Source organism: Dipteris shenzhenensis, chromosome 27 (genome assembly GCF_047967505.1).
Source record: "Dipteris shenzhenensis isolate YYH24624 ecotype China chromosome 27, Dip_SZ_1.0, whole genome shotgun sequence".
NCBI lineage: Eukaryota > Viridiplantae > Streptophyta > Polypodiopsida > Gleicheniales > Dipteridaceae > Dipteris > Dipteris shenzhenensis.
This window is the reverse complement of record NC_141622.1, coordinates 33,156,878-33,174,801: the sequence shown is the minus strand read 5'-3', so window position 1 is coordinate 33,174,801 and position 17,924 is coordinate 33,156,878. Positions and strand designations below refer to the sequence as shown.

Genomic DNA, 17,924 nt, shown 5'->3' with positions numbered 1-17,924 from the left:
CTATCCCGTGGCAAAGGCAAAGGGCACGGGCAGGAAGGAGTCTTGCATCGTGTGCCTCTATCCTGAGAGCTCGTTGGCCTTGGATCTTGTAGGCTAGAGAGGCTGGATCAATGGAGAAGGCATGACCTCCCTCCGCTAGCCACATAGTCATCCCCCAATCAAAGTCTCTTTGCATTCCATGCATGTTGGCCACAATTCCAGAGGGCTCCCATTCAGATCATTTGTGCTGTTGGTCAGCCCTAGAGACAATGCAGGATCATCTCCAAAACTCTGCTGTGCAGCTATCATCAAGTGCATTTGCTTCAACCAGGGGCGGATGGGCAAACCTCCATGCGCCACCATATGGACGAAGGAGGAGATGGTCTGCAGCCCATGGCTGGTCCACAGACGTGACCAAAACTGGACATAAGCTCCAGGGGAACCATGCTGCTCCTCCAGCTGCCTATGTGAGTTGGTGAAATGAGAAAAAGGGGCACCTCCTCCACCCTATCCAAGTGCCCTACTTGAAGGGGACAAAACCACTCACCCGGATCCCTCTGAATCCTCGAAGAAGCCTTTCTGCCATAACCAAAAGTGCCACTGCGTCCCCTCCTGTCCTACTGAGACTGGAACTGGGTCAATGGTATAGTCCTTGGCGGCCCACTAGTTTGATCCTTTGACACTTGAGCCCATCCAAAACCTTGTCGGGTCAAGGTCCTTCATAGTACTAGGCTAAAGAAGGCCTCTGGGTCCCACTCTGTAAAGTCTGCATCAGTAGGAGCCAAAGGCATGCTGTAAAAATTGGATCTTGAGAGGAACCCTGGTCCACAAAAACTTTTCATATCAGTGATGGGCGTTCAAGGCATTGGGCAGTCTCTCCCACCATGCCTTGGGGATTGCTGCATCAATCTAGCTTTTTTCCCAACAGTGTTGTGCAAAATGAGGCATTCCCTATATTATATTTGATATCTTAGGAAACTAATGAAAGGCCTATCTTCCCCCCATCCTGCTCTCTTTCCCTTTATGAATTTGATCAAGGGTCTATTCCTTTTAGCGCTTTGAGATGATAAATTTTAGCATACTCGTCAACAAAGGGTTCCCACAGCCAATCCAGCTTGAACATAGATCTATCAGACATACTTCTCAACAATCTGGTCCAACAAAACCGCCAAGAGGTGGGTTTCCATGAAACCAATTCACATACAGGATACCAATGACCTTATATGAATCACTAACTTTGAACTCAATCATCTAATGTAGAAGATATTCCATCATACTATGACCGCTTCATCTCAAGATAGAATGCTAGGAGAGAACTCTCAGATGTACAGACAAAAGAATAAATCAATAGTCCAAGTACAAAGCCTGCCAATAATTGTACCAACACCTGCAGCTACATTGGCCAAGGTCTTGTATGGCTTGGAATAGGCGCCTAGAGCATGGTATTTCAGGAGATGCAGATCCAGTGCTTGTGGTTTTGAATATCCATGATACATTGATAGCTGGAAACAATGAAGCAGTTTTGACAGCAATAATGGCGGATCTAGGTGAGTTGAAATGATAGATAGGGCACATATGCATTACTGTTTCTTTTCTTTAAATTCTGCATCGGTGAATCTCAGTTTGGGCAGCTTATGGATAGGATGGATCTGTACTTTTTTTGGCACGTGGCATTGCAATGTCATCAAGGATTGTGGAAACCTAATTTTGTATTACATAGTTTACTTGTGTCTAGCCTTGTTTTGTACATGCTGTCCCCCTCCAAATTATAAGAGAAGGCTAATGAATGCCTTCTGATTCCTCCATTATTTTGCTTGCTCTGTCCCAACATTTGAAAATTTAGGTAATCCCTAGGTACATTTGTCTCCTGTATGAACACACAAATAGATTTTCCAGTGACATAGGTTAGGTATTCAGTGATGCAACGTGCTGGCAAAGGATATAAATACGTCAGATGAACACTCTTCCAGGCATGGAATGAATTCCTAATACTTTTTGTTCTCTTTTATACTTATGTGTACCTAAAACTGTATGGACGTGTATGTGGAAGAGCATTAAATTTGTACTTCCAGGGGTCGACTAATAGTCTAATATTGTGTATTTTGTCCTCTTTTCTTTATGATTTTGTCGGTGTACTAAATTAGCTGAGCTTTTAATGTTGTACACCTGTAAACTGAACTGTGAGAAGCAATCATAATCATTAATCTATATGATTCCATGAAACATTCTCTTACTGTGTTATTTTTATGCTGCAGTATACACCTGCAATTGACATCTGGAGCATTGGCTGCATCTTTGCTGAACTTTTGACGGGCAAACCCCTCTTTCCTGGGAAAAATGTTGTGCACCAATTGGATCTCATGACGGATATGCTGGGTACACCCTCTTCGGAAGCAATTGCGAGGGTTGGCCCCTTTTTCTTGCTCCTTGCGTTTGCAGCCAGGAAGGATATTTTGTGGATTTATCTAAGGGGCCATTCAGCCATTCTTCCATGGAGGTTGGGCTTGTTGGATTGATCTACTTTCTTCTCATGAATGGACACTGAGAGAACTTGAACTATCCGGATATCGTGTGTGTTCTTGAGCATCCTAGTCTGTAATTGGTTTTGTTTCCTGCATGCCCGTGTTTTAATCTCCTAATTTTCTTCCACAGAGATCCATGATAAGAGAATAAGTTATTCTTGGTGTTTCAAGGATGAGATTGCAATTTTTTGTGCGTCTGACATAGATGAGACTTATCACCTATTACTCTGAACAGGTCCGCAATGAGAAGGCCAGAAGATACTTGAGCAGCATGCGCAAGAAACAACCTATAGCATTTTCTCAGAAGTTTCCCAATGCTGATCCCTTGGCAACCTGCCTTTTGGAAAGACTTCTTGCTTTTGATCCCAAAGATCGTCCTACTGCAGAGGAAGTAAGTGTGTTGTCTTGTTGCACCTTTGAAACCTGGATTTACTCCTGATTAAATTTGCATTGAAGCCTTGACTAATTTGTTGTAAGTTGGGCGTTTTCCTTTAGGCATTGGCAGATCCTTACTTCAAAGGGCTAGCAAGGCTAGAGCGAGAGCCTTCTGCACAGCCCATATCCAAATCAGAATTTGAGTTTGAAAAACGGCGGTTCACCAAGGATGATGTGCGGGAACTTATTTATAGAGAGGTTACATAACAACCTATCCAATGGTCCTTGAGAATAGATTTTTTATTCCATTTAAAATAACAATAAGATTATAGGATGAAGAGAGTGAGTGACTGTGTCTTGAAATGACTTTCTGTTTATCATTTAAAAAGGCTTTTGTACTAATACTGAAACGGCTGTTGCAAAAGGCTTTGGGCTTATATAATCAAAGAGTTATGATTGTAGCTTTTATTTTCTGGAGTTGTGATTGTGAAAGATTTATATTAGAACCTGGGTTGGCTCGTGTCTAAACAGATATTGGAGTATCATCCACAAATGCTCAAGGAACATCTAGATGGTGCAGACTCTGCTAATTTCCTGTATCCAAGGTCTGTCATTTTGAGAGTCATTTTTAGTTTTAGGCTATCTTTTATGCTGCCCATCAACTGTCTGAGCAAGCATGTAGTGGTTTTTGGCAGTGCTGTTGACCAGTTTAAAAGGCAGTTTGCTCATCTTGAGGAGCTTTATGGCAAGGGTAACATCACCCCTCTTGAAAGACAGCATGCTTCTTTGCCTAGGTAGATAAATTTTTTTTTTTTTCCCCAAAGGTACTGTCTCACTTGAATATTCTGCCATTTGGGTTTTATTTGTTTTTAGTTCCAAGAATATCTGAAAAGTTTGAAGAAATGTCTTGGTATCCAGAAGTCAATGCTTCTCTTCTTAATAAACAAAATCTGATGTAGGTGGTCCATTATACTTTGTTCTCTTGGTCCTACAACCAAGATGTCATACAGGAATATAATGGCATCCAAGTAGCCTTGTTCGTACTTTCACATCAACTCCTGTTATTGTGTGTATGTATAGAGACATTTATATTCATGTATATGATCCCACTGCTTAGAACACATGCACTATGCAGTGAAATTAAATGCCATCAGAGAGGATCTCCTACACCTCCACCAAGAGCTTTCAGTAAAACTGAGCTTCTACAGGCTGCCTGGATTGAGCATCAGTAGTGTTCTATCACATACTTTCTCTCTTGACAACGCCATCCTTCACCAGAGATACTGTTGGCGGAGATCATCCTTGTATTCTTAGCCACATATTTGGTATCCCCCTAGAAAGCATGCAGATGCTCAAACACCTGGGTGGAGAGCTGATCAATTGGTTCTCCTGTAGGGATCCCCCATTGCCTATGGCTCTCATGCAGACATGTATGCTGCCCTCCCATAGAGACATCAAGTTGTACTTCTCTACTTGCTCTTCTCGTCTTAGGCATCAGCCTTGGGAGTGGATGGATGCTTTAAAGGCTCCATCTCTTATCTTTCATTGCATGATCACTGAGTTTTTCCAGCCATACAGTACTGACCAGCAAGATCGGAGGTGGCTCCGCAGGCAGAGTCAGAGACACGCTTGACTTGACAGCATGTCGAGGAACAGATCACGCGAGGGGACCTCACTTCCATGATTACTAGTCCAGATGCACAACCCATAGGAGTGAACGTGGCACTTGTTTGTTGCAGGGCTACAGCTAGGAGACTTCAGTAGGCCGTACATGTCGACAGATGCCAGTTCCCTATCACAGGGTTTCTGCCACCATTGCAGCCTCACACACTGACAACCCCCTCCTCGGTTTGACACTCTCGCTGGCTTCCACTCAGAGAGTTTTCCCCTTTTGATTTTGTATTTGTCCTTGGGTGCTGATGCACATCTTTAGTGGCTCCACCCATCAGTTCATTGTATCAGCTTCTTTTAGTCTCATAGACCCTTTTTGGTCTTCCGAACCTTTTAATAGACTCTGTCTCTCTCTTTAGCTTTTGCTTTCAGTTTTTCAGTTTTTAAGTTTTCAGTTCTCAGCAAGGGTCTTAGTGAACCCTTTGCTTCAGTCCTTAGTGGCTTGTACGAGGTACTTCTTGGGTTCGCACTTCGTCTCATAGGCCTGCGAGGCCTCTCGCAGATGTTAATATATCTTTCTTTCTCTCTCTCTCTCTCTTTCTGCATTCAAGAGTATCTAGTATGGACACAGTTAGCGAGAGAGCATGTAAGCTTCTCTCTCTCTCTCTCTCTCTCTCTCTCTCTAAATTAATTAGATTATTTCTTTTAAAAGTTTAATTGCAAGTCCTTGTTGAATGAAGTTGTACACACAAAAAACGTGTGGTGTAGTGCAAGTGTGTGTGTTACTACCATGAAAAACCAAAGTGAGGATATATATGGTCTACAATTACATACTAATCCTAATACTAACCCTAGGGGAAAATTTTTCCTAACCATGGGGAAAATTGTCCGGAGGGTAAGTTCACACCATACTAATAATTTAACAAATCCCCCTTGTGTTGGTGGAGTGAACATGTACAAGAAAATGAGTAAGTCACGAAAAGGAAGTAACCCTAAAGCTTTATGGAAAGCTTCAACTTTTCTCTGGGTTGGTGTGTAGGACAATAGATCAAGCTGATCTCTCCTGCATGTAATCGATCTTTTACATAAGATAATGTGCCTCAATGTGTTTTGTGCGAGCAGGAAATAGGGGATTCTGTGCTACTGCAAGAGCAATTTGACTATCAGTGACAATATGAGTTGGGTGGCTATTAAAGTCCATGAAGATCTACGATCAATCTCTAGAGCCATACACACTTGTAGTTATGAAGGCTGCTGTATTCATATGAAAAGGTCACCACAATGGGGTGTTTCTTGCTAACCAAGGTATGCATGAGCGGCCAAGAAAGAAACAATTTTCACTGGTGGACTGGTGGACTATCTACCATCATAGTCACTAGCCCAATTCAAATCACTGAATGAACAGAACTTTTTTTTTTGCGCAAAAAGTAGTGCTAGTTATATTACTTGAAAGCGAGAGTACAAGAGGTCCTAAAGGCCAGTGGGCTGCCATCACAAAATGGATACAGCCCGAGGAGCCAAAATGCTAATTACAAGCCTCTCAGGGCATAATCATCGGAGAGTGGACAAACAGCCACGGTGGGGGGGCGTAATGCCATTGAAGACTCTGAGCAGAGTGCTGGAAGAACAACTCCCGGTGGTCCCAGTCGCGAAGGAAGCGCCGTCTCTTTTCCTTCCCTGCCCGGGACTCCCCCTGAATCTGATCCCACTGACCCTTGCTCCAAATGTCTGCTAGGGTCTGGGTAGCAGAAGAAGCCTGATCTCCTACGGTCTGCGCGCATGTGGAAGTCCAGATATGCCAGCCTGTAATGCTCCCTATGATCTCCCAAACTGGGTGCCGAGCCATCGCTCCTGCATGTGTCTGTGTCAGATGCCAAGGGAAGCTGTCCATGTATGCCCAGGTGGCCTGCGTGATGAAGAAGATGGGATCCTGCCTAGAGAACTCATAAGCCAAGTGATGTCCCATCTCAGTGCTGCACCAGCAAACGGCTCCCCAAGTGATCGGTCCTAGCTCGGGTGCAGCCCTCGCTAAGATCCCCATGACTCCCTTCCAAACTGTCTGTGCATGCGAGCAGCTGCCAACTGGTAGCCCCTTGTGTGCCACCATCCAAAGGAAGTAAGAGATCTTCCTCGGCCGCCAGCTAGCCCAAAGAGTCTTCCAGAAAGTGCGAAGAAAGACTAGAGATATCCCCTGGGCATACCAACTATGTGCCTGTGTGGGTAGCCCGTGCTGGAGAGCCCCAAGAGCACGCCTACCCGTACACGCACTGTAAGAGAAGAAGGGGGTAGGGTTCTCTGAGGTCTCTAATGGTGGCCCGCGCCACTCCCCTGGGTCCCACTCCACCTCTGTCAAGGAATGGCCCTCCCATATCCAGAGTCTCCAGTCTTGGTCCTGCATAATCAAGGGGTCTATATGCCACGTTTTCCCTTGCAGCCCTACAATGCGAAGGCGCCGCCAGGGAAGTTGGGGGTCGATCACGGCCTCTCTGCTTTGTAGGCGGCTATCATCGACGACGGAGAAGAAGTGGATCGAGGAGTCCGAGAAAAGGCCTGCAACCACCAAAGGAATGCCCCGTGGAGTGAACTGTCCTAGCCACCTCTCATCTCCCGAGAGGAGCTGTCCGGTGACCAAGGGAATCCTCCAACCTGCAGGAATGGCAGCATCGATCTCCGCTCGCCGAGCCTGGATCCCACGTGCCGTACCTACTGCTGCTGCCAGCTCGCCTGGGCTCAGCTGGCTGTAGACGTCGCTCCAAACCCGGAGCGAGCGCGCGGGCCCACGCGCCCAGAGCGCCCAAGGGATATGGGATCTCTCTCCAAGCTGGCGACCTGTATCATCTGTCACCTTGCTGCTCCAGATCAGGGTCTGTCTGTCTATCTCCTCTTGGCAGCTAGGGGGAACCTGGGAGAGGCTGTGTCGTAACTTCCTCCAGACCGAGATGAGGCTACGGAGGAAGTGGGAACGGGGCTGAGTCAATGGGGCAGAAGTGAAGATCCACCGGATAGATGGTTGCCAATCACCCCCTCTCTGGGGGGTACACACGTTGAGACCATGCTAAAGCAAGAGCTTCCACGTCTGCCCTCTTGGGGTCAGACCGCGGATGACTAACTTGCCAAGTAGTGCGTGACTCTGCAGTTCTGGATCTATGATGCCAAGGCCGCCCTCTGTCTGGGGGAGAATGACTGTCTGCCCGGCGACCCTGGCTCTGGTGGTGCCGGAATCATCTGAACCAGACTAGAGGAAGTTCCGCACCAGTCTCCTCAACTAGGCTACACATGATCTCGAGAAACAAGAGGCCACATACCAAGTAGTGGCAAGGACCTGATTGACCACAAGGGCCCTACCTGCCAAGGATAGCCGAGCCGTGCTCCAGAAAGCTAGCTTCCGTCGTATGGAGGCTAGGACCGGCAAGAACTGCTGAGCCGGTGTGATGTCCAGGCCTACTTGGAATCCCAGGTAACGTGTCGTCTGTCCTCTAGGGATCCAGCGAAACCCCAGGAAAATACCCCATTGTGAGTTGGCTCTCGGATCCGTAAGAAAACTGACTGACTTATGCTAGTTGATTTTCGCCCCAGCGGCAAGGCAAAAAACCTCTAGGGACAGTCTCACTCGCTCCAGTGACTCGACATCATCTTGCACATATAGGGCTGTGTCGTCTGCATACTCGGAGTCCAGAAGTTCTGCATCATCTCGAATAGGGAGACGCATCCCGCGAAGACCAGTGGTACGGGCTCGTAGGAAGTGGGTCATGGCCTCCGCAAAAAATAGAAAGAGGTAGGGCGCTAGCGGACAGCCCTGACGCACCGAGCGCTCGAGGGTGAATCTCTCCCCCATCCTGCCGCTGATGATAACCTGGCTGGAGGCCGACCTGTAGAGGCTAGCAATACCTCTGATCCACTCGTCCGGGAAACCGAACCGAGAGCGTAGCTTCCAAGAAGGACCAGTCTACCCTGTCGTACGCCTTGTCAAAGTCGAGAAGGAGTATGGCAAGGTGCTGGCCACTGTGCTGGGCCCATTCTGTCGCCTCTGAGAAAGTGAAGATGTTGTCCAAAATGCTGCGATCTTGGACAAAACCAGTTTGGGTGTCATGGATCAAGTCGTGTAGCCGGGGGCGGATGCGGCTATTGATCATCTTGGCGAGGATTTTGTAGGCGGTCGGGAGGAGGGTGATAGGGCGCCACTGTCTGATCTCCTGACGGTCCCCCCCTTTGGGGATGAGGCATATCAAGCCTGTCGCAAGGCTCTCTGGCATCTGTCCGTTGGAGAAGATATGCTGGAAGGCTGCGAGCAAGGGCCGGTGGATCTGCTCCCAAAAGGTGGTGAAGAAAGCTCTGGAGAGGCCATCCTCACCTGGGCATTTCTGCCCATCAATAGCGCTCACCGCATCCTGCATCTCCGCCACGGTGAAAGGGGCGAGAAGGGAGTCTCTCATGCTAGGCTGCACGAGCCGTGGTGTAGACCTCCACACCTCCTCCCTGCATAGGCGGCCACGAGGGTCTGGGGACTCCTGCTGGAACAATGATATGTAGAAATCTGTCGCCAAGTCCCGGACCTCGTCTGGATCTGTCCTGACACTACCATCCTGCGCTCTAAGAGAACGGAGCTGTTCCCCTGCTGACCTCTGTCCATGAGTCCTGAAGAACTCTCTGCACATCTTGTCGCCTTTCCTAGCCCAGAAGGACTTGGAAGCATGAAACGAGAACTCTGAGCGACGCTGGGTGATCTCCTCTAGCATGGCTCGAGCCCGAACCTCCTACTGTCTGAGCCCCTGTCTGAGCCCCTCAGAGCCTGGAGAAGACTGCTGCATTCGCTGAATCAAAGCGAGATCTCGTTTGAGACCCCTCTCCTTCGCCCAACTCTGCTGCATGACCTGAATCGCCTCTTGTTGACAAATGTGGCTAGACTCAGCAAGCGCCTGAGCTACCTGTGCCGCCATATCCCCGGTGGGGTCCCAATCTTGCTCCCACAGGTCCACTATCCTACTGTGAACCGCTGCTCAGGAGTAGATGGAGTCTGGGATCCGGCATGAGCGTGGAGGTGAGGAGTGAGAGGCTGAGTCCAGGACTAGGATGACTGGGGCATGGTCTGAGAGTGTCGTCCCTGGAACCACTCCTGACTCTCCACCTCTGCCAAGCGCCCAATCGCTGACATAGAAACGGTTCAGCCACTCCAGAAGTCTGCCTCCCTCCCTCCTATAACCCCAAGAGAAGTCCAGACTCCCTGTCCATCTGCGAAAGGAAGGCTCCCTCCAGCTGTCCCGACCTAAGGAGTCCCAATCTGCCTGCTCTGCTTGAGCTATACCGAGGAACTCTGGGCCCCGTCCCTGCTGATCCTTTAGGGTCTCAAGTTTGTTGAAGTCCCCTCCTACAATCCAAGAATCCATCTCTGGCAACAAGTCTGTCACGGATCTCAAAAAAGCGGCTCTCCGTTTGAGATCGGTCGGGGCATAGATATTGAGGATGCCGATACGAAATCCCTCAATATTCAAGCCCACCCATAGCGCACGTCCTGGGATTACAGTGCCAAAACCACACACATGCTGAACTAGAGAAGCGTCGATGGAGGTACAGACACCCCCGCTCCTCCCCTGCTCGCTAATCGAAGGTTCCCAGTAGGTGTGGGAGCATCCTGTGAGGACCTTCCCACAAATACTGGTCTGAGAAGCCGAAAGCTTGTGTTCCTGCAATAGGAGCACATCTACCCTTCCCACCAAGGCTGGCTGGAGCTCCTGTCTGAGCACCATCTTCCTGGGGCTGCGGGTTCTTGATGAGTGGAACCCATTGACGTTGCAAGAGATAATGCGTACACTCATGAGGAGGGAAGGTGGGCCACAAACAGCTGTCTGCTTGTGGTCGATGTCGAGGTGGTCGGAGGATGTCCAGTGTGCAGACGAAGGCGCTTCTGTGAGGGTTTCGAAGGAGAGGCCGAATCATCGGACCCATTCTCTAAAACCTTCAACAGAGGGGAGGGGCCCTTCGTCTTGTGGTGGTAGGCTCTCTCTAACCAGCTCGACGCCTCTGCCAAGGAAATACGGTAGAAGCCCGCTACCTCTGAGGTCCTCCACGGGCGGAGCCTTTCCGCATAGACCCACTCTAGAGGTGGCCGAATAATGACCAAGAGTCGGAAACGTTTGGCGCTGTGGCGCCATCTCAGACGAACGTCACCCTCCTTCCTGCTGCTGAAGAAGCTCCGCTACTCTGCTACCGATCCAGTCCTGCACCTGCTCCTGGGACTGATCTCGTATCGTCTCCCAAACATTTTCATTCGTCCATTGCTCATTCCCTTCAGTGGAGAGAGTGAAGGAATAGCTAGGACCATCGTGAGGGGCAAGGACCGACACCTTACCCTCTGCCCCCTTGCGGAGGAAGAAGATGCTAATGTCTAGGCATGTAGGGAAGGAGCCAATACCCGCTGCATCCAAATAATCCCAAGGTCCTGCTCGATAAAACTCCAAAGGTAGAGCTCTAGGAGCAGCCCTTGGGCGTGGGGACGAGGATGAGGAGTCTGAACCAAAGAGAGGGGTGCTGGCCTTCTGCGGGGAAGGGCCTCTCCCCTCTGCCGGGCCAGGAGCGATAGGCGCGGGGGAGGTCTGTGTTGGCTTCGGGGCTGCAGGTGGCTCAGGCGGAAAGGGGGGTTCCCTCTAGATCATGCTCGAGGAAGAGAGTGGAGCGGAAACCACCAGTGCTGGGGGGGATCCTGGAGGGGGTGGGGGTCGGGGGACCGAGGAGGAGGGGGGAGGGGAAGGAGGGCGGGGTGAAGGATGAGGGGGAGGCTGGCTGATCTTCTCCTTTCCCTTCTCCTTCCCCTTACCGGGCTGGTGATGAGTAGTGACCACAGGGGGGGCTCTTGCTGTAGATGGGAAGGCTTTTTTGGTCTTGCCTTGTTTCCCTTCCGTTTTCTTTTGACCTCCGTCCAGCCTGCCCCTTTGGGAGGGGGTGTCGCTGACTGGTGGGGGGGGATCCTGAGTTGCGTGAGTGGGGGCCTTCTGAGGTTCTGTACCCGTGAAGCGAGGGCAGGAGCACGCCTGGTGCCCGAAGCCATGGCATCTCAGACACTGATTTGGGCGACCAGTGACCAGAATGCGTTGCGTCACCACACCTGTGTCCGTCTCGATCTCGAACTCCGAGGGGATGCTCTGCGGATCGAGGACTGCCACTTTGACACCTGGCACCCCTTGGGCTGCCGCCGCATCAACGTAGGTGTCCTGCATAGGCCAGCCAAAGTGCGCCCCCAGGTCCTTGATGATCAGGCGAAGCTCGGTTGCAAGACCTGGGAAGATGAGGGTAACTAGATGGCGAGGAATGCGAAAGCGGGCATCGAAGTCCGCTACACTGAAACCCCTATACCATGGGACCATGAGGATGATCTTCCCACCCACAGAAGTATCGCTTGCAGCCTGTCCATATCGCTTGCATCCTGTGCTGAGGAGAGCTTGAGCCAGAAGATACCACGTCCCATGAGTGCAGCCTCCTCAATGTGGCTGTCCTCAAGGTAGAGGGTGGACTGCAACCAGTCCCTGATGTCTGCTCGTGAAGGGGAGTAGCCAATGACTCTCCCATAAACGGATGTCTGGGAGAAGTCTGTGGCGGTCTGCTTCACCAAGGAGACCTGGTGCTCTGTCAGTGTCACGCGATAGGTTGATGGAGGGGGTGGTCCGTCTGGGCCACCGGTTCCGGGCTCGTGGCCGCCATACCGCACTGACTAACTGCGAACGCTCCAAAGTCGGGGGAAAGAGAAGGAAACGGAAGAGGCGAGGATTGGGGATTGGTACGGAGGCGGGGGAGGGAATAGGGAGGGATGGAGAGGTACGGGGAAGCGGGGGGGGGGAGAGGTGGTGACGAAGGGGCGGGTGGCGGAGGAAGGAGGAGGAGAAAGAAGGGGAGGGGGCCAGCGCAGCGCAGGGAGGGTGAGAGGAAGGGGGAAAGGGGAGGTGTGGCAGCGCCGCACGAGAGGGGGTGGGGAGGAGAGGCGAGGAAGGGGGGGGGAGAAGGGGGGGCAGCGTTGCACCGTAGCGGGGGGGGGCAGGAGGGGGCGGGGGGTGGTAGCACAACGCGAGGGGGGGGAGGCGGGTGGGGGAGCTGAGTGCGGAGAGGGGAGGAGCGGAGAGGAGAGGGGAGGAGCGGAGCGGGGGGGGGCGACGGGCGGAGAGGGGAGGAGCGGAGCGGGGAAGCGGGAGGCGAGCAGAGCGTGGAGAGGGGAGGAGCGGAGCGACGGGCGGAGGGGGAGGAGAGGGGGGCGGAGGGCCGCGCGGGAGGCGGCGGTGAGGGAGGAGGTGGAGGGCTGCACAGCGCGAGGGGGGGTAGACGGGAGCGAGGGAGGGGAGGGAGTTCGCAGGAGCTTGTCGATGCTGATAATGAACAGAACTGAGAGTCACCCTACCTGACATAAAACTATCTGAGATGTTGGGAACCCTGCAAATATGTGAAATTGTGTTATACGGTATACCAGTGAGTGTTCTTCAGGCTGTGCGTATTTTACTCCCTGTGACACCCCAAACTGAATATTATGTGTGTTGCGTCGGCAAATCAAGTGCAGCCCGACTGAATAGAGTGACATGAAATGGTTCAGTATCATCATACTTCCAGAGTTTAAGCCCTAGTTCAATAGGAGTGGAAATCTGCTTACAATTCTGCATGGTGAATGTGTTAACAGTCCTTGTATTTACTTGAATGGTTTCATGACAATGACCTCTTGTGATCACATAAAACGAACTCCCAAATAATAGTGCAGTAGTCCCAAATCTGACATTTCAAGTGAAGCTTTAAGACCTGGGGCTGATTTCGCTTCTTGTACACCTTTTTTTAACAGAGAAAGGAAACTTCCATTAATGCTAGAGAAAATCAACCATACAATCAGTTGTCCTTAAGGCACTGACCATGGGAAACAAAATCAGAAAAAACAGCCTGCAAGAAGACAACCTAGTTCCAGAGAACTCAGCTCACTGCCTAGGGAACCTCTAGAACAGGGGCTAACAGCTAGGGAGGAGGACTATACAGCCAACGAATCCCTCTTGGCGTAAAAATGTAAAAAAAATCTACAGGCTATGCCTTGCAGAATCGCTCCTGCGTTTTGGCGGTTGCTCCAAAACCCGAAGTCCCACGCTCCCAAGAGGCTGGCAGGGTGTAGACGATATCCTACCACATGGTGATTAGAGTGGCTGTTGGTGGAACACGGTGCTCGCCTATCACTAGGCTGCAACGTGCCAACCCAGATGTTCGACACCGTGATGCTGGCCCCACACACCATCCTATGGAGAAGAAAGAGGATGATGTCGAGCAGGTGGAATCGCCTCAGGTAGATCAATCCTGTGGATGCTCTATCCAAGTATCCTGTAGGCTAGGGAGACCCCATCAATTTGGAAGGCATGACCCCCCTCTGTAAACTAGGCCGCCATGCCCCAAGTGAAGTCCCACTGCATCCGAGCAACAATCTGTAGGGATCCCAACCAAATCCTCTTAGCACTAGGACTTCTTGTATATCTGTTCTATCTTCTTTGACAATTTTCTCCATATAATCATGTTCTATAGGCTGTTCATGACCTTGATCTGAAGCATCCAAAGTCTATCTGTTCGTGCTAATTTTTTGTTGGTGGTTCTAATCTACTATCAACTGTCAATGGCTAGTTGTAGTGAACCTATGTGTAGTTGTCTCTCTAGCTCATGAGTTTTCTGTAAAAGCATCATCTCTACTAACGAAAATCCTCTGACTGTGAGGATTGCAGAGACAATAACCTGTATTTTCACTGCTATAGCCAATAAAGATACACTTCACTGCCTTATCATCAGGCACATGCGCATAAGCTACACAATCAAATGCGCTAAGGTAATCAACCTTAGGTTTCAAGTGTCAAAAGGTGTGATGGTTTGCAAGGCTTTGATCGAGCACCTATTCATGTGTGGCACACATAATGGCTTCCATCCAAAATTTATGTGGTAGCTTTTTACCCTTGATTATACATCTGGCCATCTTAATGCCTTTTTCATCCAAGTATGCCTTAAAAGCATTAGACATAGATTCTCTCTGGAAAAAAGCTTTAGACATATGTGCCCTCCCTATATGCAACCTATTTCATTGTCATCCCTTGCTACAAAATGCTGAAGCACATAAATATATCAAAGTTCTCCTTCAAAGGATATACCCATGTAAATCTACACTTCCAGCACAAAGAAGATGGTATGCAAGTTTTGTGTTGAGATGTTGCCCGAATTAGCCCATCAAGTTTGAGGCTACTCTTTGTGGGGGCCAAGCCATGGTAGGGGAGTTGCCATGCAATTGCAGAGGGGATGTTCTCGGCCTACGGAGGGACGTCGAAGAGAGATGTAGAGATTTGATCGCTTCTTCATCTAAGAGGTTCGCCTAGTCAAGGGTGAATTGAGCAGCAAACAGAGGGCATACAGGCTACATCATCACATCCTAGTACTCATCCTAGTACTAGAGATTTCCAGGGCCTCGATGTGATTCATGGGAGCTAGATAAAACTGCATCTATCAAGCATTCCCCCCCATAGTCCTCTAGTTTGTCCAATGTATCCACTCCATCCATATCGGTGGGGCTTTGTATTGTGATGGCATGTGTTAATATTTCCCTCTCCAAGGCCCACTTTTCTATAGGTTGCTTGGGCACCACACTTCGCAGTATGGTAGTTCCTCCACTTGCATGTGGTAATATTCTCCTCTCCAAGGCCCACTCATTTATCTTTTGTTGCAACATCTCTTTGAATGTTCAAGGACTCTTGCATACGGGAAGTTCTATAGTGCTTGCACCCCTTAAAAAAGACTTGCAAGGACTCAAGGAGGTTTGGACTTAGTTTTGATGCATCATTGTCTCTGATTGATGAAGCAACACAAGGAGGAGGAAAATGATGAACATTTTGGTCGATTGTTGTGTTGGAACAAGCTTCCTCAAAGTAGTAAGTGCATTGCATACTTGCCGCCATATCACAGGGGAGTGGATTTAGAACCACATCGAGGGAGGCAACCATAACTAAGGTAGGGCAGATAAGGTTGTGGAAGTCATCACTAATAATATCTCCAATTATAGAAGGATGGGGACATTGCTTAAAACAAGAGTATCCAAAGATTGTGTGGATCCCTTACGCTTCACATTTGCTTGATCTTATGGTGGGAGGACATTGGAAACAAAGCATGGGTGTTCAGGCATGCAGGGTCACATGCATTTACCACCAGCCACACTTGCTTGCTGTGTTTTGGCAGAGCGTAAGTGGGAGCTATGAGGCTAGCAAAGACTCAATTTGGCTACTTTTTCTTGATACCCAGCATGTAAGAATCTATGAAGTTGTGTATCTCAAAATTGAAATCATGTGACACATTACAACTTACGTGAGTTTGTTAATTGCATGTTGCAAGAGCAGTCAACTTGTTCAATGTTTGATTTTCTTAGAAGCTTGTGTTGCCTGATTACTAGTGTAGATTGGTTGAACGAAGAGTGACTCATTCCAAAGGGAGAAAATGTTGGGGGAATTATTGTCAGGAAGCCTTTATATTTGGCTCGCCCTTGTACTACATACTTTGGCTCTTTGACAGGCCCTACATGTGGGCATGTCATGTGCTGAGTGCTTTTGGTCCTAATCATAATGGCATGGTTTGCCTGCCAAATCAGATAGTGACATGGTTTGCTGAGGGATTGTAGGATTCTTTTGGTCCTTGCAATCGAGCGTGTTTCGAAAATGTGCATCCTTTGAGTTCGAGACCAATGTGATTGGGGGTGTATTGGAACTAGTGGGCCTATGCCCAAATGCTAATTTCTTATAGTTGCAGCTTTGTGTTTTCTGAAAGAGTTAAAGTTCAGTGTTTCCTCCCATATATGTGTGTGAGAGAGAGAGAGAGAGAGAGCAAGCTCAAAATGAGGATGTGCATCATTTTTTCATCTTTATTACTATCCCAGGTCTTCATTTCTAATTAATTATCTTTTTCTAGCTGTTGGGATTCAAAATCACCTTCTATTGATATAGGGAGGTCTGTGTGTGTGTGGTACGTGCGCGCATGCATGTCGGTGCATGCATGCCAAATGTATCTTTAATGCGAGTTTTATTAAAGCAAGTTCTTATGGCCATGCAGAGAGCGGGTTCCTGAGGTTCGGGAAAATGTTGCTACGGATGGCAATATAGAGAGAACATCAGTGCACAGAATTGATGCTCCTCATCCAAGGGCTCCTGTTGCACCCCAGAAATCTCCTGAAGGTGTAGTTTCTGTGCAGATCGTAAACACTTGTGTATCTTGGATCCTGTATTATTACCATGGCTACATAGGTCTGTGTGTGTATGTGTAACACTTGTGTGCATGTTTACTTGAGCATTCATGCTTATCTGCTTGCATGTGTGGTCTGCAAGCTGTAGGTAGTACTGAGTTATGCATGTTAATAGCTTTTTAAATATGGGTGTGGGATGTGTCGGATGGGGGCGAAATGTGTTGAATGCATTGAATGTAGGAAGGGTTCATTTAATGCATGTAACAAATGCATGAATCCAGTGGTCTGCGCTCTCTGGGATGTAAATACGGGTTCTTATTGTTTGTCTTATCTTAGATGCTTGGGTGATTGACCTCTGCATAAATGTTCTGCAGGTAAGGATTTGTATCCTGGTGTGTCTGGGGGCAATGACACAGTTGAAAGTGCACTTGATGCAAGGTTAATGAAGAGTGCTAGCTTTATTGGGCCCCATTGTTCTTCGTCTGGCCAAACATAACTAAGAGCACATGTAAAAAGTCAGTTTGGATGATGAGAATAGTGATTTGTCCAGAGATCTCATTACTATCTTAGACTAAATTATTGGGATAGGATGAGGCAAAGAAGGTTCTTCTGCTTCAGCTATCCTTAGGTCCTGCCTCTGGTCATATCCAAAGTCATTGTCTATGGCCATCTATGGTTGGGACCGATGCAGACCTGCCATTGGTCACTCGGGATAGCCCACTCTTGTATGATTAATTTGTCCCCCTTCTATTGAGGGTAAAAGTCATGGACACAATTTAAATTTTGTATGTCCTTTTGCTGGCGCACTTCTAGTTAAAAGGTATGGACTCGAAATAAATAACAAAGTGTTTGTGTAACAAATTTTTTGTATCGCCCCTCACAGTCGCTCAGTCGCTCCCTCAGCTCTCTCAACAGCCTCCCAACCCGCTCCCTCATAGCTTGCTCCCTTCCTCGTTCACAGCCGGTTAGCTCTCTCTCTCTCTCTCTCTCTCTCTCTCTCTCTCTCTCTGCAAAGCCTCCGCCAGTTCGTTCATTCAAAAGCTTTCTTAAAAGTACGAAGGTTCTAAGGTACCAAGGTTCACGTAGTGCAGCTGTCCCTTTACCTCAGTTTTCCGCAGTTCAAAGGTTCAGCTCAAGGTTTAGTTCAGCCCATTGCTCCCTAATCCCGAGTTGGGTTGAATCCCCAGTACAATCTGGAGGTTAGTTCTAACAAGGGTGGGCCCCAATCC

General features: G+C 48.9%; 1 protein-coding gene across 3 annotated transcripts in view; it reads left to right on the top strand.

Annotated features, from left to right (window-relative positions):
• Positions 1-17,477, top strand: part of LOC147884188 (mitogen-activated protein kinase 16-like) — a 40,104-nt gene extending 22,627 nt beyond the window's left edge. The window contains exons 5-11 of one of the 3 annotated variants that reach the window (XR_015543645.1): positions 2,235-2,384; positions 2,737-2,892; positions 2,997-3,134; positions 3,408-3,481; positions 3,572-3,627; positions 16,566-16,687; positions 17,070-17,201. Coding sequence is in view for 2 of the 3 variants with exons in the window: in XM_087398405.1 (XP_087254531.1) it covers positions 2,235-2,384; positions 2,737-2,892; positions 2,997-3,134; positions 3,408-3,481; positions 3,572-3,670; positions 16,566-16,687; positions 17,070-17,191 (861 nt within the window). In the remaining variant the exon portion in view is untranslated. Of the gene's footprint in view, positions 1-2,234; positions 2,385-2,736; positions 2,893-2,996; positions 3,135-3,407; positions 3,482-3,558; positions 3,671-16,565; positions 16,688-17,069 lie in introns of those variants that run through there. The other 2 variants (XM_087398405.1, XM_087398406.1) reach the window with 2 other exon arrangements.
• Positions 17,478-17,924: the final 447 nt, after the last annotated feature.